The sequence below is a fragment of the Plectropomus leopardus genome, chromosome 3 (genome assembly GCF_026936395.1).
Source record: "Plectropomus leopardus strain MGB_pleo_1.0 chromosome 3, ASM2693639v1, whole genome shotgun sequence".
Lineage (NCBI taxonomy): Eukaryota > Metazoa > Chordata > Actinopteri > Perciformes > Serranidae > Plectropomus > Plectropomus leopardus.
Genome location: NC_142178.1, coordinates 12,100,304 through 12,123,765, shown reverse-complemented (window position 1 = coordinate 12,123,765; position 23,462 = coordinate 12,100,304). Strand labels below are relative to the sequence as shown.

Below are 23,462 nucleotides of genomic sequence, written 5' to 3'. Positions count from 1 at the left end.
GTACTTGGAGACGTGGAGTTTTTCTAAAAGTGCAATATGGATAAGAAGGGCTTTACCAATGGTCTTTTTATTTTTGTGCATTCTACGCTTCTATTGTGGTTTTTGAATAAGCTTTGCACACCTGTTGTCACATTTTATGACATCATCACCCTAAAAAAGGTGTCTGCAGGTCCTCATAAAAACCTTAAAATGTTAAAAATCAAATTTTATAAGTAATAGGCTTTAGGAGTGTTTAAATAGACTTAACTGTGATTTTGTGAGGTTGTACTTAACGCAGACATTTTAAATATGATAATAAATAGAATTTATCCATCTTTTAATTTCTCTTTGTCAAAATGGGTCAAGCTCTTCTTTGCGAAAGTCCACATTTCTGATGTGATAAGTCTTTTAACCTACTACTGAACAGTGTCTTTTTACTTTACACTTGCACTTACCTGCTGGCAAATCAGGTCTGTAATAAACTCTAATAAACATGTTCCTATGGTGAACCTACCGGAGCACAGGGCCAAATTTATACTACTTAAATTTTAACTGCTTGAATAAGAAAAACATGATCTTTAAAAAATAGTTGTCTTAAATTTAATTAAAGATTTTTAAAAACAAAAATCCTTATTCTAGTATATAACAATACAGTTACAATAAAATATATAACAATACACACTAAAATAGTCTTAGAGCCAAAATAGAATGTTGTTGTTATGGTTATATAAATGTTATCTGGTGCTATTAGATTGCTGACAGACCGCCCCGTGCCTCCTTTTGTGTATGGTGAAAATGTTGTTTTGAACACGCTAAAGTCAACAAATATGTACTGAAGCTGAATATTTTGTCAGATTACATCCAGGGAAGAACAATGTATGGATATGTCGATATTGTGATATGAGACTAAATTTTGTAATATTCGTAATATTGTAAGTGATGTCTTTTCCTGGTTTTAAAGGCTGTATTATGGTGAAGTGATGTAATTGCCCAAACTTACCAGACTGCTCTAGCTGTATTTGCCTTTACAAATTTAGTCATTATTATCCCCATTATCGATGATTATTTATCAGAAATTGTATTTTTTTATATATTTTGTGAAAGCACCAATAGTCAACCCTACAATATCATCACAATATAATAATATTAAGCTATTTGCTCAAATATATTGTTATATGTGGTTCCACATCCCCCAACACATTTGACTTTTGGAAGATGCAACGCTCTGGATTTATTGGAATTGTTTGGATCATATGAGTGGGAAACAAAGTTATGCAGCCACCACTGGAATATAACTCTACAAATAGTGTAGTAATAGTATTGGTGTAGGATAATCTTTATGTACAACTGTGAGGAAATACTGGATTGAAACAGAGTGAATAGACATGAAAAAAAATGCGCAGAATTTAAATGTTGATTTAAAATGTAAATGCCAACTAAATGAATGATGCTTCGAAGCTTTAACTTACTCAGTGCAGCCTCATGGAGAACAAGAGTATTTCTCGGAATAAACAATGGACCATTAATGCATCTCTCAGTAAAATAAACCACAACAGAAATGTGAATCATTAGCCTGTATCATGTAGCTCTTCATCACTACTTAGATATTCTCACCATGTGCAGCCTCTAAATGAGCAAACACAGTTAGTGTGTGATTTGAAATGGCCTTCAGCAGTGTGCAGTAGCTACAGCAGCTCTCTTCTGGAGTGATCAAATTAGCTTTTTCTATTTATTTAGTTCACGCACACTTATTTACTTAGCACATAAACCGTTTATTCTGTCCAATTCAATCCACAGACACCTTTCTCTTTCAAATACTTATATTGATCTTTTGCATGCTTGTGTTAACCTTCCACACTGCACATGCCGTTTGATTGGAAATTATTTCTGAAATGCTTTGGTGTAAGGAAAAGAAATCTGCAGGATTTGATTTAGCCTGTGGTGACGGTGGGGCTTTGGCTTTCTGAAGCTGACCTAGAGGCCGAAAGTCAAAAATAGAGCACCCATAGATATTTCTCACTGTACGTTCTGCTCCAAATTTGCCGCATCAACACCCTCAGATGAGTTTATGATTGTCGAAATGCATCCTTCAGCGCTGTTTGCTCAGGAGCCGTCTGCAGGTGCTCTAAGGTAGGCTGGCAGACGTTGGTGTAATTTGGGACATGAGGCTGCTGCCAAGGCCCACCCAACAGCGCTTTGGAGTGCAGAGCCTTAGTTATGGTTTTGAGCAGGTGCCAGGCAGGCGCAGGAACACACACAAAACAGGTTTTGTCATCAGACACTGAGGTTTTGTATGCTTCCTCTGAAAACAAGAAGCGCAGCTTCAGTGCTTCATTGCTGGTGTGTATCATATCTGATGGAAGTATTCAAACCTAGAAATGGTCTGAACAGCTAATGCATACAGTCCTTCTCATGTGCTACACTGAAATGAATTCATATATGATAAAAAATTTCCCCTGCAAAAGCTCAGGCACCTATTAGTGACCGAAAAACATCAACATACATTTTGAAACACCCAGGTCTTTTTTTCTGCTTTTAAACCCCACAAATGTTGATATGTGGGTAGTGATGAATGGACTTATTGGCCTAACACTGGTATCGGCCGATGTCGCCTTGTTGACTGTCATTGGCATATTGGCAAATAAGATGACATTTTACCCACGGCAGTGGCTGATGTTTATCTGTTATCTGCCGGCTAAATGTTGTTTTTGTAATATGCGGTTGGATTGGGACAACAGTAGCTGGCATACCCAGCTGCTGATCCAGATAAGAAGCCGCTGGCTGTAAGAGCGCAACAGGTGCTCGTGTGGTTTGCTGGCAAATGAAAGTGAAAGATAATGTTAACCATGTGGGAGTTTTACACTGTTTGAAGGAAAGATCAGCGACATGCAGTTTTTGTCTTTTGCCAAGGCGCTTTTTCCAGAATAGTCAGTGCACTTGGATTTTGGAGAAATACTCACCTTTATATTTCAGTACTGGCACAAATGGCACGCAGATACGTATTTGCTCGACACACCAGCACAGAGTGAGTGGCTGTTCAGCTCTGTAGCTAACATCTTGGACGAGAAGAGAAAGTGACTGAGCTGCACCACGCGTACTGTGTTTTTAGTAGGTGTAGTTAGTTTAGTTGTATAGGTAGCTGTATTGCAGGCTAAAAGGGATTGAAGCAGTTATTCCTAAATAAAACAAACAAAAAAAATCTTTATGTGAAAGAAGGCCAAATTAAAGGTTGTGATATACATTTCCACAATTAATTTTGTGTTCATTCAAAAATAGTGTAATGAAGGACTGAATTACTTTCAAACAGTTCAGTTATTTTGTTATAGTAATGATGTATTTGTGTACCTGGCGCAAAAGGAGGACTAAATAACAACAAAAATGAAATAAATAGGAGCAGGGGAAAAAAATCGATACAGCGCAGTATCGCAATATTTTGTGTGGCGGTATGTATTGATACATGGACACCATGTATTGTTTCTTATTACATGAATCATTAATATTGCAAATACAAATGTAACTGTGGTAGCCTTTTAAAATACTAAACTCCATTGCTTTTTCCGTCCACATGATACAATTTTCTGAAGTAAAAATAAAAGTGAGATGAACAGACTGAAAACTTGATCTTATTAGATGAAACAGATGTTGACAGTTTTCCTTTGGGAACATAATTTGCAGCTAAGGTTATAAAATTGAAATATATCATAATATATGTTATCTCAATATTCATTTGAAAGTGCATTAATACTGTATTGTGACAAGGGCTGTCAAACTAGTTTATTTTCAATTGCGATTAATCGCAAAATTTTAATAGTTAATCCTTTTTACTTGCAGTTTTTAATCACATGCTTTCATTTCCATTAATCTGCACTGCAAAACAGTTAGAAAGTTCATATTGACAAGGTGAAGCGATTCTTACCAGATCGTCTTAATTAGGAATCAGATGATGACAAAAAAGTGGGACTAGCATAAAGTGGGCATGTCTGTAAAGGGGAGACGCATGGGCACCCACAAAACCCATTTTCATTCAGATATCTTGAGGTCAGAGGTCAAGAGACTCCTGTGACAATGTATCCCAACTTTGAAGCATTATATCACCCCCTTCCTGAGAAGCGTCCTTAGATCTTCTAATTTCATATGATGCCAATATCATTACTCTAGCTTTAAAACTCTGTACAGCCTCTTAAAGACAGAGTTGTTGGCTTTTGATTGGCGTAATTTTAAAAAAAAAGGTGTTATGTTAATTGCGACTTAAGTATCATGATAATATTCTTTCAGGGGCTCTCTGATGATTCCCATCCCACCCCTTAAAATATATAACGGCAACAAAATATGTCAGCATCCGCTATCAGCCAAATTGTTATTTCAAACATCGGCATCGTCTCAGAATTTATCGGTGCATCCCTAATGTTAGTATCGGTAAAACCACAGACTCCACCCTTACTTTTAAAATCACTAAGTGCAGCAGCAGATGTCGACTTGTTTTAAGGTGGGCTGTCCTGATGATTGGTCACTGGCTATTTTTATCCTGCTGACAGTAGAGCTACCTGTGTTGATTGATGCACATCTGCGGACAAATCTAAGCCTGCGAATAAAATCCCAGCGGCACCGCTTGTAGGTACCAGTTGGAGGATGATGTCAGCAGCTTTTATTTACAGTAAATCTGATATGACAGCAACACAACACTTCCTCCCTCCCCACCCTTTCTTTTTTAACCCTCATCTTCCTCCCCCCTCTTGTGTTTCTTTCTTACCCTGCTTTCTCATTTTCTCACCCTCCCCCACTTTTCCTCTCCTCCTCACCCATCCTGTTAGCCTCCTCCCCCTCTTCCTCCCCCCTGTGTTCACCTCCTTCCTCTCCTCCCTCTGTGTCCCAGCAGACCAGTGTGTTGGAGAATGTTGACGTAATGTGCTGCCGACTGGATGGTCGTCCAGCTCCTGCCCTGAGATAATGGATCTCATTTGATCACACACACACACACACACACACACACACACACACACACACACACACACACACACACACGCACACACACACACACACAGAGACTCTGAAGTGACTTGCTGAGCTGCTGGAGCCTGCATCCATCCCGCCAGCCCTCTTTCCTCCTGTCTCTTCTTTCTCCATCTCTCATCTCCTCATCCTCCCTTTTTCCTCTGCAGTATTGGCCCTGCCCAGTGGGGAGACTGCTCTCTGTCTCTTTCTCTCTCTCTACCCTTTTTTACTTCCTCCCCCCTTTTTTCTATCTCACTATCTGCTGTGTTTGCTGTGCTCTAGTCTATTTCTGGCTCTTGCTTTTCTTGTTTCTTCACTCTTTCTGTCTCTACCTCCGGATCCGTCTCGACCTCCCACTTGTTGGGCTGCTTCCTCGGTGCCTCGTTCACCGCTCATCTTCTTCTTCTCCCCGTCACACCCTGCCTACCCCTGCGTGCGCCCTCCTCCCCTTCTCCATCCGACTTTTGCCCATCTTTTTCTTCATCTCCGTGATAGACTCTCGAGTATTCTCCATCCCATCCTTCATCTCCCACTCCGTCTCCATCTTACATTCTCTGCCGCTCTTTATCTCCCTTTTCCTCGCTCATTTTATATTCTGCTTGTTTACGCTCCTTTTAATGTACCGCTCTCTGTGTCCTGTGGCCTTTAGTGCTTTCCTCCCTTTTCTGTATCTTTACTTTCTTCTTGCTTTTGGTCCTTTTTCCATTTCATCTCTGAAACTACGCTGTAAGACGACAGCTCTGTTATAGATACCGTGTGCTATTAGTCCGCTTGTCATTGCCTTGTGGCGGGTAAAAGGCCCCTGTACCTGCTCTCTTTTTAATAGAGATGTGCACGCTTCCTGTGTGTGTGAATCAATAGCCTTCAATCACACTGCACAGTGCGGCAGCAGCGAGGAGGCGTGAGGATTGATTGATTATTCAGTTGTTTGTTGCCACATCCACTAAGGATGCAAGGTACTTGGTCACTGGTTTTATTTTGTTTTTAGCCTCATCCCATTTAAGCAAACTCACCTATATTTTAATTCTGATATTTTTGGCGAAATTCAAACGGAAACGTAGAAAGACAGGACTTGATAGACATAAAGATCTGTATCTTTGCTAAGTCATTGTCCTGTGTGATGACCTCAGCTTTTGTTTAGGAAGTGCGGCATCAAGTTAGCCAATAAGGAAGCTGTGACAAAGCAGTTCTCCTGGCCAATAGGAGAGCAGGAGTTTGGTGCTCTAACATGCGCAAACAAATGCATACAAGCTTGCAGGGTTTGCTTTGAATGTGAGGAGCATAGTGAACACAAGGATACACAGCAGAGAAGTGATTTAATCTGCAGAAGTGTTTGTGCTTTTTGAAGCCACCATTCAAGTCAGTAGGGGTTGAGTGCTTGATACTCGGGTTACTCTGGAGGGTTGGGTGCTGCTGGAGGGTTGGGTGCTGCTGGAGGGTTGGGTGCTGCTTGTTTTAAGATGTGTCTGGCCCGCATTTTACCTGGTGAAATTTACTTTGGTGATGTGGCAAAAAAGCAGGTCATGTAAGAAGTAGAGGAAGCCTAGCTGTCATTATTTCAGTTTGCTTTCATATACAGCAAGTTCCCAGCAACTCAAGTGAAAATTTAAATAAAAAATGAATAAATACAAAAATCTCCCTGAGGTTTCATGAAGTAAAAGTTCCTCCCATGCTGAAACTTGGGTCAATTGTGACATCATGTCCTTTTTTTTCCCATTAGCCCGTGAAGTTACCTCATGTCCGTCCCAGCACACAGTAGTTCTGATCATCTTCAACCTGAGCTAAACAATAATTGAAAACCCCTGCGTGGGTGTGCAGGGTCTTTAAAAGGTGGCATGATGGTACTCTTCATCATTGTACTGTAATACTACAAATCCATTTACATAAGAATTAACAGAGTTTTATCCAAAAAAAAATCATCTCCATAAAAATTACACAACAGCCACAAACAATACACAATGATAAGAGTGTAAGTGCCGGGGACAACAATTAAATTGGTAGCTATTAGGGAATGTAGCCAACAGAAAAACAGTAACTTCTTGAATTATCCGCTGGTTGCCTGGCAACTGATCCCGGCCAGATATTAATCAGGCACATAACCCCTTGTAAGAAGTCAAATTCCATTTCAATCCCGGCCTTTTCGTGCAGATTAAACCAACCAGACATTACCTGTAAATTAGTAATCTTTAGAGGTGCTTATTTTGGCTAGCTGTTTCACTCTTTTCCTTGTCTTTATGCTAAGCTAGGCTGACAGCTGCATACTCCAGCTACAAATTTACCGTATAAGCAAAAAAGGTATCAATCTTTTCATCTAACTTTCAGCGAGAAAGCAAATATGCAAATTTCCCAAAATATTTTTTAAAGCTCAACACAGAGTCTGCAAAGCTCAACAGAATTAAGGGTGTGGATTCATGAGTCTGTTCACCTCCTGAAGAGCTGTGAATTTTATTAAACTCCTAAAACTCTAATGATGCAGCAGAACCATGATCTGCCTGAGGCTGAAGGCTGAGGTGCAGGATGCGGCGCTGTACGATGACTGCACCTTCATTTTCACAGATCGATATATAACAGAACCCGTGGGTGTAAAGTAAGTATAGGCAGATGTATGTGTGTGTGTGAGAGAGAAATATAGTATGTGCACCTGTTACTACTGCAACCATTGTGTTTATTTGACTTCCTGTGTATCGGATGGCTTGTTAGTATGGAAGACGAGAAAGCGCGGTATAGAAAACTGTCTGTCAGAGAGGAGAACAGGCGTGGCCCTGAGCTGCAGTCCTCTGCAGTGTCTCTTTCTCCCCCTCTTCCTCCTCCTTGTACGGCACCTGAATAATGACTTGTGTTAATTAGGCCGGGAAGTCAAAGCAAATACTGTCCTCCATCGATTTCTGTAATCAATCTGGTCCCTTCTACCTAATCGGCCTGGATGGAGAGGCAGCCAAGGTTGTCTTCTATTCAGAGCAAAGTGCCACACACAAATAGACACACACACACACACACACACACACACACACACATCCATTTGTGCAAATGTCTCTTTCTTTGTTGTCTGACTCTGCGTCCACCGCTACCTTCCCGCCTCACTTGTCATCACCATCCCTACACAAGCCATAGCAGCAGTCAGCTGTCTAGTTTTCTGATCATTTTGCAGTATGTTTGCATTAATGCGTTGAGTATCTGCGAGCCAGTACACATGGGAAATGAGGAGGGAACAGGTTTCAGTCCTGTTTTAATGAGTTCTATACACACTACACGTGACTGAATCCGAACATGTTGTTGAAGAAATGCATAAATCATTGCAGCAGCGTTGCAGTCTATGCATGTGTTGAATTTCTGAGGAGTGTGTTGGAGAAACAATTTTCAGTGTGTCTGAAGGAGTTGTGTATTTCACGTGATCTGCATAGAGAAGACTCCCTCCTCTGCAGAAGAAAGGCATCTGCTTCATTTGCAGACTTTAAAATATGACTTGATTGCTTGATTGCGTATTTGCCTGATCTCTAAACAAACCACAGAGCTGTCAAACACCTCCTATCTCTGTAGAAGGTATAAGTTGTGATCTGTTCAAAATAAAAGCAAAGATGGCTTAGTGCTCTGTTATTGTTTAAAGGCCGTGACACTCCAAGCCAACATCTGAGAACTAGGGGGCGATGAAAGCCCCGTTGTGTCACTCTCAAGTGTAGGAAATTAGCACCGGTCACCAACCAAATGCTGGTAAAATATGCAAATATCTGCTAGATCCTCTTCACTTACCAGCCAAAAACACGATGGTAATCTATTGAGTGACCGACACAGTGTCTCAGCCGAAAAGAGGCACATGAACACACCAACACCCTGTGTGAAAGGAAATACCCCTCCATACCAGCAGATGGCGGTCATCTAGAATGTGTGGAATTGCCAACGAGGGGTGACGAAAGCCAACGGTGTGGGAGATACTGAGGCAACAAGGGCTGTGGGTGCTCGCCATCACTTCAGTGTGGGCAGGCGGTCGACCGTCGGCTTGATGTGTCATGGTCTTAAGACTCAAAAGTACCAATGTGTACTTTTCCCCTAAATAATTTTCACGTAGCTCACTTTTCATATCAACCTTTCCATTGACACTATTAGGAATATCCTGGTTAGGCATTATCAGTTGTTTCATACTTCTTATACCTATATATAATATATCAGTAATAGTGTGCAGCATTGCTACCCCCTCAGACCAGCAAGTTTGTTACTCAAGCTCTTTTAGCTTTTTCAATCTAATAAATAAACATGTAAAATGACAAGAAAGGCAATGTTTTTACACCTTTTTCGTTATTAAACAGATGAATTAACTATATGCCTTCTTAATTTAAGGTTCTCTCTTTAACCAAACTAAGTACTAACTTCATCTTTTATAAAACACAATTTCATTTAAACTTGACAGAAAAAAACCCTCAACAAAAGTGTCTTAATTAGTCATGTTGGTTGTCTGGTTAGTTAGTCCACTGTTCCGGCAATCTGATTTGGTCAAAATAAATCTTAATTATCCAAGTTAGATGTGGAAATATGCTGTTTTTCCTCACTGTCTCTCTGCCATGGTGGCTGGTTACAGTACTGTAACGCTGTGGTCATCCCCAACACTCACATTCAATACATCTGTCAGCTCAGCTGCTGGTTTCGGTAGAGACTGACCTCTAGAGGTGTGTGCTGTGCACTACATACAACAAGTTAAACTGAGAGCAGGGCATGTGTATTTTTTTAAAGATTATTTTTTTAGGCTTTTACCTTTATTTTGACAGGACAGTACAAGTCTAAAAAGGGACAGAGAGAGAGGGGACGACATGCAGCAAAGGGAGGAGGCCAGAATGGAACCCACGGCTGCTGCGGAAAGGACTTTTTTTGGGGTTTCTGATTTTTGTCTGCAATGCTGTCAGGTGCTCAGCTTGGTTAATATTTAGAAAACATAAAATACGGCAATATATATAATCTTCATAACAAATGGAAGTCTGACACCAGTATGCAATTGAAATAAATAAATAAATAAATAAAATTGTCACTCACGTCTTTCATTATTGCTCATAAGATGATTAGGGCAAATCAAGCAGAGTGATAAATTCTCTGGTAAATGGACTAAACCAGAGACAAATTCCGCTGATAACATACCTGTACATCTTACCAGGAATAACAAAAACGACTCCAAAAACAAGGAGCCCCCTCTATCCTCTGGATTTTATTAAAATAATGTATGCAGTCATATTAATACCTGGGTTTCCGATATCATAAATATGACCAAGAAAAGGTTTAGGAAGACGAAAGCAGGACACCATTGCTGCATGTAACTTACTCACTCCAGCAGTCACTTGTTCAAGCGGCATATGGGTGCCGTCATCTCGGAGAAATACCTCCCTATAATGAACAGTGATAAAAGGTGGAAGATATTTCCTTTCTTCGGCTTTATATCACTGTGATCAGTGAGACAGCAGCCCCATCATCCCTCCTCTGTTCAGTCTCTTCCTGGAGAAAAATCCCTCTCACTGCAGTACCATGCTGCTGTGTAGCAGGGTTTTCTAACAGAGGTATCTATCAATAAATCTGAACTTAAAGTTACATTAAATAAGCAAGTGATATCATTGACAACCAGCATTTTCATAACAGTTGAAAGCAAATTTCCATACTGGTCATAATCAATAATGGGAGCAAAGGTCCTGCTGTGGTCTTCAGTGGTGTGGGGCAGTGTGACCTACAGTCAGGTGTTGTATTGCTCTTTCTGCTCTCTCTTACAGTGGCGTAAATGGTATTGATTTTAGTGTTTTTAAACTGGTGAGGAAATCAGTTACTACACTAGCGCAGTGCACCATGATGCTCTGAAAGAATATTAATGAAGAGGAGCTGTGTATGTGTCTGTCTTAAAAAAATGTTTAGAAATTCTCAGCTTCTCTCAGCTAAAAGGTGTAGATGAAGAGCCTGTGTGTGTGTGTGTGTGTGTGTGTGTGTGTGTGTGTATATGTATGTATGTATGTGTGTGTGTGTGTGTGTGTGTGTGTGTGTGTGTCGATCAATGGATCACCATGTTCCCTTGTAATCTATTAAACAGCAGCCTGTCTGCTCCTCATGTCTCTGCTACTGGGGGTTACAGTACACACACGCACACACGCACACACACACACACACACACACACACACACACACACACACACACACACACACACACACACACACACACACACACACACACACACACACACTCACTCTCACTTGTGCTTTCATCCTTTTTGGATGGTAGGACGTCTTAACATACAGGAAAATTGAGGGCCGTCATAAAAATAAGAATTGACAGGTTTCATTTTTGTATTTGATATCACTTAAATGTTCTGTATGTGATATTCAGAGCATTAATGTAGCACCATTATATATATATACACTATTTGCTCTGTAAAGATACAGTGGCATAGCTTTACTGTGGTTTGTTGTAGTATTGTCAGAAACACTGGCTAATTGGTACGTATTAATTCTAAATATTTGAATCCGTTTCAGTACTAATTTGTTGCATAACTGATTGACCTCTACCATTCTGCTGTTCACTGCTACTAACAAAGAAAAACAAAAGTTGTTGTTGTCATGGTAAGGTTTCAATCATCTTTTGACAATTTATTTTAACCCCCCCCCCCCCAAATGTCACAAATGGTATTAAATATCAATATTTTCATGACAACACAAGTTTGTTGTAGTAAGCCAGTTCAACCATTCGCATGTCAGTACATGTGTGTATCCCACTGGCTTACTCATTGCTGTTGTGCCTTGCACTACACCCATTTTATGGAGAAGACACCTTCATAGGCTATCATCCACCCTCTGGTTAACACCATAACCTCTGTCAGCATTGTTGCTGTTGTTTAACACAGTTTATGGAGTTAGCGCTGTTAGCTGCTAGCTGCTAGCTGCTAGCTGCCAGCTGCCAGTTAAGCCATGTTGACAACCTCGTCAACAGTGTATGACAACTTATCTGCTATAAATTTGTCATAGAGCCCCTTTATAGTGAAATTCTTGTATATTTGATCTATATTTTATATTCTTAAAAGTCGCTAGTTTGATTGTGGGTCATACTAACTTAATACTTGTCGTTACCTGGATGAATATTGCTATGCATCTGGCTACAATAGCTAATCCTTGAGGCTCCTCTCTGTTGCTTTTGGTCAGACTCAGAGACAAGCATACGTGAAATATAAGTTATCTTAATTTCAGAACTTTAGGAGGCTTGCGTCCTAACACATATTGATTTGCTTCTGATTTGCTCTTTTTTCCAGATCTCAACAATGTTTGCGAACCAGTGCAAAATATCCATGACCCATAGTCTCAATGGCCATAATTAGGAGAATAAAAGGTTGAAAAATCAAGAGAAGGATTTGATATACAAAATAGTGGAAAGTAAGTTAAATTATTTGTCCTCACAATTATAATAAGTATGGTACAATATTCCCACTTTATGTTCTAAAGGATTTGCTCATACAGCACAGTAATAATCCAAAATGAAAACGCTCCCCCCTCAGTCATTACTTAACATGCAGCAAGCCTCCGTGTTTTTAATTTCTCCGCTCTCTTTACTCCTAATTACACTCTCCTCCTCTACTTCCAACTGTCTCTGCCCAAACTCAGAGGCTCTGGCTGGCAGTTTGCTGCCACTTTGCTGTGTACTCACTGCCAATAGAGCCGCTTGTGCTGTAGTTTGTAGAGTTGAAGCCTCCAGCAGGTAGCTTTTTGTTGGCAGTCTGTGCCTGTTTTTTAACTACTGTTCACTTTCTGCCACACAGACTTGTAAATATAACCTAGACACAAACACCAAAATTAGCTTATTTGGCATTTTGTCAGTTTAGTGATGCTTTCTCAGTTTAAAGTAAGTGACTAAAGTGATAATTCACAGTTTTCTGCAGCTGGAGTTTCAGTTTCTGTAGTTGTTGTGTTCATTCAGCTGTGATATGAAAGTTGCCTGGTTTAACAAACACTAACATGTGTTTTATAAATGTTGCCAATAAGAGAATAAAAATAGACATGCTGTATACAGTAAAGTTAAACCAATTATTTATCTAAATAATGTATTATGGGTACACATTTTCAGTGTAAAAGTAACTTTCACTGCTTTAAATTTCTCTTGGGTTAAAGTGAAAACCACACTTCACCACACCCACACACTTTCTTGCTTTCTGCTTTTTCTATTTATTTGACAGTATTTCATAAACTTTTCATATAATTTTCTGTAATAGTTTACCATGGTTATGAATCAGCAGTTTAGATAATGAAGGCTGAAGCACCGCAGAGACGCTGCCAGGAATAAAGAGTAACAGCTACTTCTCCTGAATAGTAATATATTGGTGCAAATGAGCAGTGGCTTTCAGTTGTTCTTTGGAGGCAGATCATAAATCATCAAAATAAAATAACAAAAATTACCCCAAATAACATTCAGTGATGATGCCAATCACTGATAGAAGACACATTCCTCAAATTGACTAACCTAAGTGCACACAGTGCAGCGCCCAGAGTTAAACCTAGTGAGGTCCTTGAGCAGGTTGCCGATCTTTGCACATGCTTTGCTTGACATAGCAAAACGCCATTGTGGCGTGGTGCAGTCCATGGGAAGTAATGTTTTTTAGAGCGATGCAGTGCGCAAAACTTGACCAATATTTTCAAAATGTTGATAAAACACTATTGCATTATAACTGCGTTTCCATAAATTGATGTTATGCGACTCCTCCTCTAACAGTAACAGTCCAAGAAGCATGGCGATGTATCTTCCACACTTATGCTCAGCTTTTGAAGATTGAAGCTCTTGTAGTGCCTGCTGCATGATGCCCGAGGGAGCCGCTTCCTACCAACAAGCAAATAGCCATAGCGTCATGTGACTTATTAAAGCGAAAAAAGTGTTTCTATTGCAAAATATGGCTTTTTTAAATTGCATGGAATACCACCTCATGCGAGCATGAAAACTTTTTTATCAATACATGGAAGATTTTTCTTTTTTATCGAAATTAACATGTTTCCATTAGACATATTTTTACATTCCCAATGGGACCCCGCCTATCATAATGTTATCAAAAATCTTAATTTTACCAAGAGATTGTTGCAACTGAGGATAAAATGATGATTTCCCAGAGATGTAAAATCCTGTTATAAACTACTGTTCAGTGTTTTACTGTCTAGCCTCCAAACTCATGGATCTATAGCTTAAAGTAGTTTCCTGGATCGTACAGTATTTAATCACCTCACTGTTGCCCAGAGAAACGCGGCCCTACCAACACCTTTTTAATGCAGGGCTATTTCTGTTCTGAGTGACCATTAGCAAGCATAGTGACACAGCAAAACTTCGCTCGCGGGAACAAGGTTTCCCACTGCGACTTTGGAAGCTGAGCCTGTGCCAAGTTTAGCTCAGTGCCTCCTGTTTTCTACCCCGTGTCTCTGAGGGCTTGTAGCTCTTGATCAATGCTGTTTTGCTTCCATCTGTCCATCAGGCTGTGGCTTCTGTAGTTGTAAACCATGTCCTTACAGCTCCTATTTTTGTATCAAAGTGTTGATTAATAATTGATGGTGACAATATGTTTGCTGACTCCTTCAGTGTTCTCACACCAGAGGCTCATGTTGGCCAGCTCAGTGAAACGTGTCTCCGTGTTTGGATGGCAAAAATAATTTCATCTCGTCTCAGGGGGCGTTCCAGCTCTGCTGACTGTGCATGTTGCACTCTTCATGGCTGAGAGCGCAGGGGACGAGACGAGGCCGTGACAAACCACATCAGTAATGTTGTCATGCTCTAAGTGTGAATGTGATTTATGTGCAGTTAATTTCCGAGTTCTTCTCCGCGGTTCATCACGGGGTCACTGATGTGAAAAGTTCTCCTCTGCAGTTATCATAAGAAAATGATGATCCAATTACAGTGACCGACACCCGGCAGACGCTCCTGTCGCTGTGAGATTTCTGTAAGATGAGGTCACCCAGCTGTGTCAGCCACCATTTTCTAAACATGTTTGCCCTTTGTGTTTTACAGCTGAAACTTGAAGATCGATCCATCGTCATTCGAGACATCGTGCGACGGAACAACTCTAACGTAAGAGGAGTTTTTTTTCTTCATCTCCATCCCTGCCTTTTCACTCCACCTCTCTCATTCTGTCTTGTTATTTCGAGCTGTCTTTCAGTCAAGTCTTGCTTTTTGTCAGTCTTGTCACTGTTCACCTCTCTGTTCCATCTGCTGCATCAGACATGACTGGAATATTATCACAGGTCGACACTTACAAAGGACTTAGAGGAAACTTTCTGTGCCACCGCAGTGCAACAGCTCCCAGTCTAAATACAGACGCAACACTTTTCCTTTTGGTTTAAATTTAAAGTTTTGTCTTGTATACATGCCGTCAAACCATGTGTTTCTGTTGATGAACAGGTTAATGTAGCAGTGCTGATAAATGATATGATGATATGCTGATGATATGCTGACGTTGTGTTTGTTGAATTACAGGACAACCAGTGTGGCATTGTGACCAACATTGACATCGAGTGTGCAGTGAAACTAGTGGGAACAAGCTGTGTTCTGTATCCAGTTAACAGCAAAGACCTGCAGCACATCTGGGTAAGACATTTTATTTGAGGGCCTCACTTCTCGTACACAGGACCATCAGATATGTTTATGGTAGCACTTTATTTGACAAGTCCGTATTTTCCTGAGACATTTTAAAGTGATTTCTTGAAAAGACCCATTTCATAAATTTCACAGAAAATTGATATTTGCTAGGGAGGCACCAGTGTAAGTTTTCAGTCCCATTACCTGGACTTTTGGAATCAGCTGGTAATGAGAACTGATTCCATACCAATGTTTAATTAATAAACTGTATGTCTGTATGTGTGGAAGTGACTTGGATCATTCTTTTATGTTTTAGGCATAATTTTGCTAAATTTGTGAATGTGGTGACTCATGCACACCTTTGAAAACTTACGGACAGGTGCATATGAGGAAGCAGTCCATAGATGGAGAGAGGAGAATTGCACACTGTCCTATTGCTCGCACATTTTTTTTTATTAAGGAAACAACATTTTGATAGTAAGACCTTTATCAGGTTAAGTGGTGAAGGTCTGACGACCAAACTGTTGTTTGTTTAGTGTGCAAGAATCCTCCTTTCTTTTGCTAAATTTGTAAAACAAAATGTAACAAAAGCATATACATTTCCTGATTATGTTTTTAAATTATTAAAAATAATAAATAAAAGTTGGTGAAATAAATCTTAAATTCACCAACAAATTGATCAAAACCCAATCAAAATCTAAAATTGAAGTATAAAACACTACAACTGTATAAAATGAGAACATTATGTGACCTACTGATGCACCACTGATGCATGACTTAATGAAATCTGACATAAACATAGAATTGAGCCAAATAGATCAGCCACACTGTCACAAATACCTGATCCAGCTATTTGAGACAGTATCAGCCTAATATCCGATATCAGTATTGGATCGGTGCATCACTGATATTTGCACATTAGTATACATACAGATGCATAGTGATGAGTCAAAATAAGAAAAGTCTGCTTCCACACACTGCCAACACTCACGTTTTCTCGCGTTTTATCACAGCAACAGTAACAAATGCTTGATTACAGCCTTTTTGCTAAAACGGAGCCAATATTCCTTTTTTCCTGACAATTAATACCAAACTATATAGTACATTCCAATACATTTCCTGGGAAATTATTTGGAAATGACAGACCCACAAAATACAGAATCATCAAATTTCTCTCTCAGATACCAACACGTACTTCTAATTACACACGTTTAGCATTTATAGATATTATAAAATGTCTAAAATGATAAAAATACAACATGTCATTGCATAGCCTTTTCTATAATATAGTTAAGAAGTGTGTTAAGGAAATAAAATGTTTGACTAATTGCCAAAAAAGTGATAATTTATGACCACCTGGAATAATTTTGTAAGACTGAGCTGTACATTTCTTACAGCTTAACCAATTTTATGGTGAAACATTTGCTAACATGCTCTGAGTGTTTAAATTCTTAATTCCTTAGACAATTGTAGTAGATTCCTCTGTTTATTTTAAATTATAGATCATTACAAATATGTTGGGTTTTAAAAGTAAAAAGTAGTCACATAGTGAGACAAAAGAAATCATGTAAGAGGCAAAAAACGATGATGATGAAAAATGATGCATCAGCATGCATTGATAATTGTTTTATTATCGCATCATAGCCCTCTGAATCGAAATCAAATCTAATCGTGAGGTGTCTACAGATTCCCACCCCTCATCTCATGGTACATTTAGTACTCAAAGCAGTATTTGGTACCAGACGATTCACCTCAGTCGTTGCTGATAAGACGGTTGGTTTAGAAAAATGGTAACAGAAATGATAAACTTCTGCAGCTTTGAGTGAAATATGTTATTGTCCAAGTAGCCTCTTTTGTCAGTTAACATACAGTATCACAGTGTTTAATCTGAAGCTGTAGCGGTGTTGGTCTTCCATAAAGAACATGAAACTGATCTACAAGTGATTACTGTGCACTATGATTATTATTGTTTTACAGATAATACTTTGATTTAAAAAAAAACCCAAAACTTTTCTCACATTCATTGTGCTCTTTCTAGTCTTTTATGTACGGTGACTATATCGCCTACGACTTCTGGCTGGGGAAAGTGTATGACCTGACTAATCACATCATCCTCAAGCTCTCCAACGGAGCCAGGTAGACTGTGTTTGTGTGTGTGTGTTTGATTTAACAGCGTGTGTGTCAGCGTGTCTGTCGGCATGTCTGGGTGCTGGCACACAGTCATCAGTGCCAAATCCAGTGAACGTCAACCAGGAGTCTCTCTCTCTCTCTCTCTGCCTCCCCCCAGGTGCTCCATGAGTGTGGAGGACGGTGCCAAGCTTTACGACGTCTGTCCACATGTCAGTGACTCGGTACGTAGCCACAAGTGCTTATCTGTCACCTCAGGTACATCCACTCTGAGCAGAGCAGCTGTTAGTCAGGAGTCACATCCCTTTACAGAAAGCTGGCCTGTAGACTGTAAATACTTCTTATCTTTAATATTCTATAGTTAGCATTATTTTTGTGGTCCTCAGCCTGTTTTCATTTGAATCTAATGTAACATCCATCCACAGATGACATTTACATGTGTGTAGGTCTAGTTTGTAAAAGAACACGTGTTTGACCTTTTCCAGAGCACTTTTTTACGCTCTATAGAAATGTTAGAACAATTACTCTACTTTGCATTTCACATAATGTAATTTAACTGTTTTTTTGTTTTATAAATCAGAAATTTCCATTTTAGTGTTTTTGGCAGATTTACGACACACCATGTCCTCTCCAAGGCTTATTTACAGGATTTCACAATTTCAAAAAATCACACTTTGTTTAGACCTACAGATCAATTAAATTGAATTTTTAACGGCTTCACTCAGGATTTTCATTCATGTTTTTTTCTTTTTATTCTCCTTTTATTGAGGTGTTTCAAGGTCTAAACATATAGTCCTCATAGGACTTAGTAGCCTTATCTTTCCAACTGTTCTGAAAATTACATTCATAGCTGGAGATAATACAAAAGTGAATTCAAGAAGAAGAAGAAGACCAATAAATTAAACATAAATACAGGTATGGACATAGTAAACAAATATGAAAAAGAAAAAAAAAACTTAATAAATAGAACCAGAACGTTGGGGTGCTTCTTCATGATACTGTAATCACAAAAATGACTTGAAAACCATTAAAAAAAACTCTTAAACAAACCCAAAAAAATTCCCCTTTAGGAAATGAAGAAGAAACAGGTATAACATACCTTAGCCAGCCTCCCCATCTTTTAAAAAACTTGTCTTGATGCAGTCTAATAGCAGACGTAATCTTTTCCAAGATGTCAATCCAATTATTAAATGTTTAAAAAAAGTACATTTTTTTAAGCAGTGTGCAGAAAATGTCCTTTTTACATAGATTTTTTTGTTAAAATTAACTGCAATGGGATTTTTTTCCTTGTACTTGTTGAATCATTGTGTTAGCTTTAACTGCGTAAAAATGATTAATGTTGCCAATTTGTTTTTTCTTTTTCAAAAATGAACATATGTCAAAAACAAACATTAACATGAATTGAGAATAATGAAGATAATTTGGCCTATTTATGAAAAAAAAGTTAAACATTTAATTTATAGTAAACAACATAAATGATCGGCATGAATCCTTGTATAATCATCACTGTGCAGCGTGTATCCATATTGGCAGGTGAACAGGTTAGCTAACAGTTTTTACAGCACAGTAGGCGCTCCCTACTCTGTCTCTGTTTCAGCTACGGTGTCCCTGGCCTAAAAAACACTGAAGACCCCTGCTCTACTCATATTGTGTCCACGCTTCTGTGTTTGTTCTTCAGGGTCTGTTCTTCGATGAGGCGTATGGTTTCTACCCAGGCCAGGTCCTGATTGGTCCGGCTAAAGTCTTCTCTAACGTTCAGTGGCTTTCAGGAGTCAAACCGGTCCTCAGCCGGAAGTGCAAGTTCAGGGTGGTCGTAGAAGAGGTGAGACAATGATTGTCCTTTGTTTCGCTTTTTTAATGACCATCAGTCCCGTTGTGCACTTAATAAATCAGAGGTTTAGATGTAATTGTGTATCTTAAATCTTCTCCATGGTGTCATCGTGCTCAGGTAAAAGTGGTTGAACTGAAGGTGACATGGATCACGAAGAGCTACTCTCCCAAAGGTTCAGACAGCGTCTATCCGCCTCCCTCCACCATCACACAGGAGAATCTCTGCCGGTCAGTCTGAATAATCATGCTCACACAGATTCACGTTTGCACAATGGAAACAAACTAGAATTCTGTCTTTTTACGTGATGTTACTGCGCTGGTTGGTTTTAGGGTGCGGCGTCTAGGGTACTACGACCACACCCAGAGGCAGCTGGGAGAGAGGGCGCTATATGTTTTCCCAGCTAAGGGGGATGCCACGCGCATTACCTGTGAAGGACCGGAGGGTGCCCCTGTCCTTCCCGAAGACCCCGTGGCCAGAAAGGTTAGGATAAGAAGATTTTAGTTTTGTTTATATGTCAGCTCCTTTACAGTATATGAGGAACTTGCTGCCTGTTGTTGAATGTTGGTCGGTGCAGCCTGTTGTCCCCTCAGGAGCTTATTAACACTCAAAATCACCTGTTTTTACAAATGACAGTGATTGTGAACAGCAGATTATCACGCTGCCGGGTGTATTTTACAGATGTTATCCTCAAATATTGGAACTCCCTCGGTATTACAGAGACTGTCAGTAGTTGTAAACGGCGAGGCATTTTTTGATCATCTTCAAACCCTCTGTATGTGTGTGTGTGTGTTTACGTGTGTGTCTCTTGCAGTTGAAAAGGATGTTCAAGAAGGATTTGGGGAAGAAGACGGAGAACACCGACGCGCAAGGTGCCAAACAACACTCCTCTCTCTCCACATCCAAAGGAACATACAGTACACACACACACACACACACACACACACACACACACACACACACACACACACACTTCTGCTCTCTAATGTCAGTGTTGTCTCTATTATGAGCTCAGCAAGACTCTTATATTGAAGAATTACGCTCACCTAAAAACAGAAATGCGTATGAGAAAACAAACACCAACACTAAGCTATAAATTTCCATTTCATGATACATAAACTAGGAGCTATTTATCAAACACATCACATAATGAGGAGGTTGCTCCTCTTCCTTGTTACTGGAGTCCACTTTTACTGTTTCATTGTGCGATAAAGTTAAGGAAGTAATTCACCCCCTCATTTGTATATCAGTAACTCAAAGTCAACAAAAGCACACTCATCCAGAGGACAAAAGGCGTAGGTGCCTGGAGATAATACAAGAGAATAACTGAAAAATCTGCACACTAGATTGTACTCCCATTAATATTTAATATGAATACCACTGAGGTGACGTTTCGAGCTGCATCGGATCATTTCTGATGAAGAGCATGAAGCTCAAAATGTCATCTCGTGGTAATTATATGAAATAATCATAGGAGCATAATATAATATGCAGACTGTTTTTCTTTCTTCTTTTATATCAAGTACTTACCCTGTGTTATGTTGAACTTGTGAAGAAAACTTAAATCAAGAATCCAAAAACAGAGAATTCTTGCTGAACTATATTCATTTAACAACAACAAAACTACAGCAAAACATTAACTTACAAACTCTCACACAACTCGTACAGCGTAATCCAAGTCTCGTCATTTCAGTCGTATACTCTCAGTACTTCCCAAACACATGCATTTTTACTGTGTATGGGAAGTACTGACCTGACAACTGGATAAATGAGACTGGGATCGTACCGCAGTTGTGTGAGAGTTTGTAAACAAATGTTTAAATACACTTTTGCTGTTGTTAAACACGGATCCCGTTTACTTTAATACATCAAATTGAAGTAAATATTTTCTCCATTTTTGGATTCTTTGTTCTCTGGAGGCATGTGAGAAACACAAAGTTTTCTTTACGAATTCAACGCAACAGGCAAAGAGTAATTTATATACAAGTGTTCATTTGGGGGGTGAAGTATTCATTTAATCCTTTAATGTATCAGTCTGGTTCCACACAAAGCAAAAACTTGAGTTTGTTCAGCTTAAAGGCCGTAATGGACATACTCCAGCCCGCTGACCGCTCATATGCTTTTCCAGTGCAAAGCAAGATCTATTTTCAAAATGCACTAATTATGTTTTGAAATACAATAGTGTTGACATTGTTAATGTTTGGAAAAAGATTTCTTACAGCTTTAATCACATAAACAGAAACAAAGGGGCTCTTTTTTTTAACTAATTTGTATTTGTTTTTTATACAGGCATGCAAACACCATACATTACTTCATGTTATGTTACTGCTATATTTGCTTTTAGTGTTACGTCTAAGTACGAAATCTATTTTGCAACTTTAAAATGTCCCGCTTTGTGCACGGCTCTTTAATTTAACAACTAACCTTACAAAATTTTGAAGGAATCTCAATCAAAAATATTTTGTTAAAATAACAGGTATCACTTAATACATTTTAGATTTATTTTTTAGGTTCAGATTTTTACCACTTTTAACTCACCAGCCTCAGAAATCCAGTAGCAGCTGGGTAGTTCGACATGATTTTCTCCTGTAAATCTCTCTGATTCACCTGATCTAGTTTCTATGAGCGCTGCTGCAGTGGTCTTCACACTTAGCCCATTAGTCAAAAACACCATCATTTCCTGTTTCTGCAAGCAATCAGTCAGAGACTTCACTATTAGCGTTAGGATGGGAGTGATAGCATGAACAGATGAATTGGGGTTTTAAGTGAGTATGAAATGTGAGAGAACAGCATAATTTGCATTTTCTTTTACTTTAAACACACACACACACACACACACACACACACACACACACACACACACACACAAACCCCTACACCTACACCTGAGACACATAGAGCACTTAATCATTAATCATTGTCTGAAAAGTGAGCATTGTTTTCTGCTTACATCTTCCCTAAAGTAGCTGAGAACGAAGTGTCTCCATGCAAAGCAGTCAGAATTATTTAAAGTTCCTGTGAGACATCAGGCAGTCCTTTACTCAAATGCAGCTCAGTACAGAGGGAGCAGACTAATTGGAAATTGTGCTGAAGTGCAGCTCGCTTAAGCTCAGAACTGTTCTGCATCTGTCTGCACCATCCAGGAAAAAACAGGATGACTGTGTCTCTTTGTCTCTGTAAATCTACAGAGAAAGAAAAACCTGAAGTAGACTACAAGTTTCTTGTTTTTCACCCATTTTCATTGATGTTTATAAAGATTATCCACCCATCCATTCCTTAAATTGAAACCCTAATGTGTGCACTCTCTGTTTTATCTCTCACCAGGGGAGCACAAATCAGAGCAGACAGACTCGTCTCATCCCAACAACAACAACGGCCCCGTGGTGCCCATCCAGAACCCTCTGGACTCCCAGAACACCAACGACACCTCGGCTGAACACGGGGAGCAGGACGCTGACGACGAAGCTGCAGAAGACACTGACGATACCAGGTCTGTTTACATTAAGCTATTTAGTTGTTTGTTTTAAAATATGTCGCGCTGTGTGGATGGACCCAATAATGTATTGCACGTCTGTCCGTCCTGGAGGGGGGGGGGTTCCTTAGATGATGTAGGGGTCTAAGAGCAGAGGGATGTCATATGATGTAAAGCCCTCTGAGTCAAACTGAGTTTTGTGATAATGGGCTTTATAAATAAAATGACGTGACAATAATACAAAGTAAGTTAGGTGAAACTGGATCTAATTACAAAAACCTTTTTTGTGAAGATTAAATGTTCAGATTTTGCTGAGCCTGTGTCCGAGGGGTGTTGATTCAAGCCTGGGAATATTTGATACCATCGTTTAAAGTGTTCATAATGATTTCCCACAGCCCAAGGTGACTTATTTAAACTTGTGTTTTCTGTCAGTTTACCATATATGACCAAAAAAAAAGCATCAAGAATCATTTTTCAGAGCTTCGTGGGAACCTTTGGTTGGTTGCCCG

General features: G+C 39.4%; 1 protein-coding gene across 1 annotated transcript in view; it reads left to right on the top strand.

Moving 5' to 3' along the window:
- ube2o (ubiquitin-conjugating enzyme E2O) overlaps nucleotides 1–23,462 on the top strand; it is a 50,690-nt gene that overhangs the window by 10,504 nt on the left and 16,724 nt on the right. Inside the window, exons 2-10 of the mRNA XM_088075611.1 lie at nucleotides 14,960–15,019; nucleotides 15,425–15,535; nucleotides 17,565–17,662; nucleotides 17,814–17,877; nucleotides 19,332–19,475; nucleotides 19,602–19,711; nucleotides 19,814–19,964; nucleotides 20,296–20,353; nucleotides 22,806–22,971. Coding sequence (XP_087931737.1) covers nucleotides 14,960–15,019; nucleotides 15,425–15,535; nucleotides 17,565–17,662; nucleotides 17,814–17,877; nucleotides 19,332–19,475; nucleotides 19,602–19,711; nucleotides 19,814–19,964; nucleotides 20,296–20,353; nucleotides 22,806–22,971 — 962 coding nt within the window. The remainder of the gene's footprint in view (nucleotides 1–14,959; nucleotides 15,020–15,424; nucleotides 15,536–17,564; nucleotides 17,663–17,813; nucleotides 17,878–19,331; nucleotides 19,476–19,601; nucleotides 19,712–19,813; nucleotides 19,965–20,295; nucleotides 20,354–22,805; nucleotides 22,972–23,462) is intronic.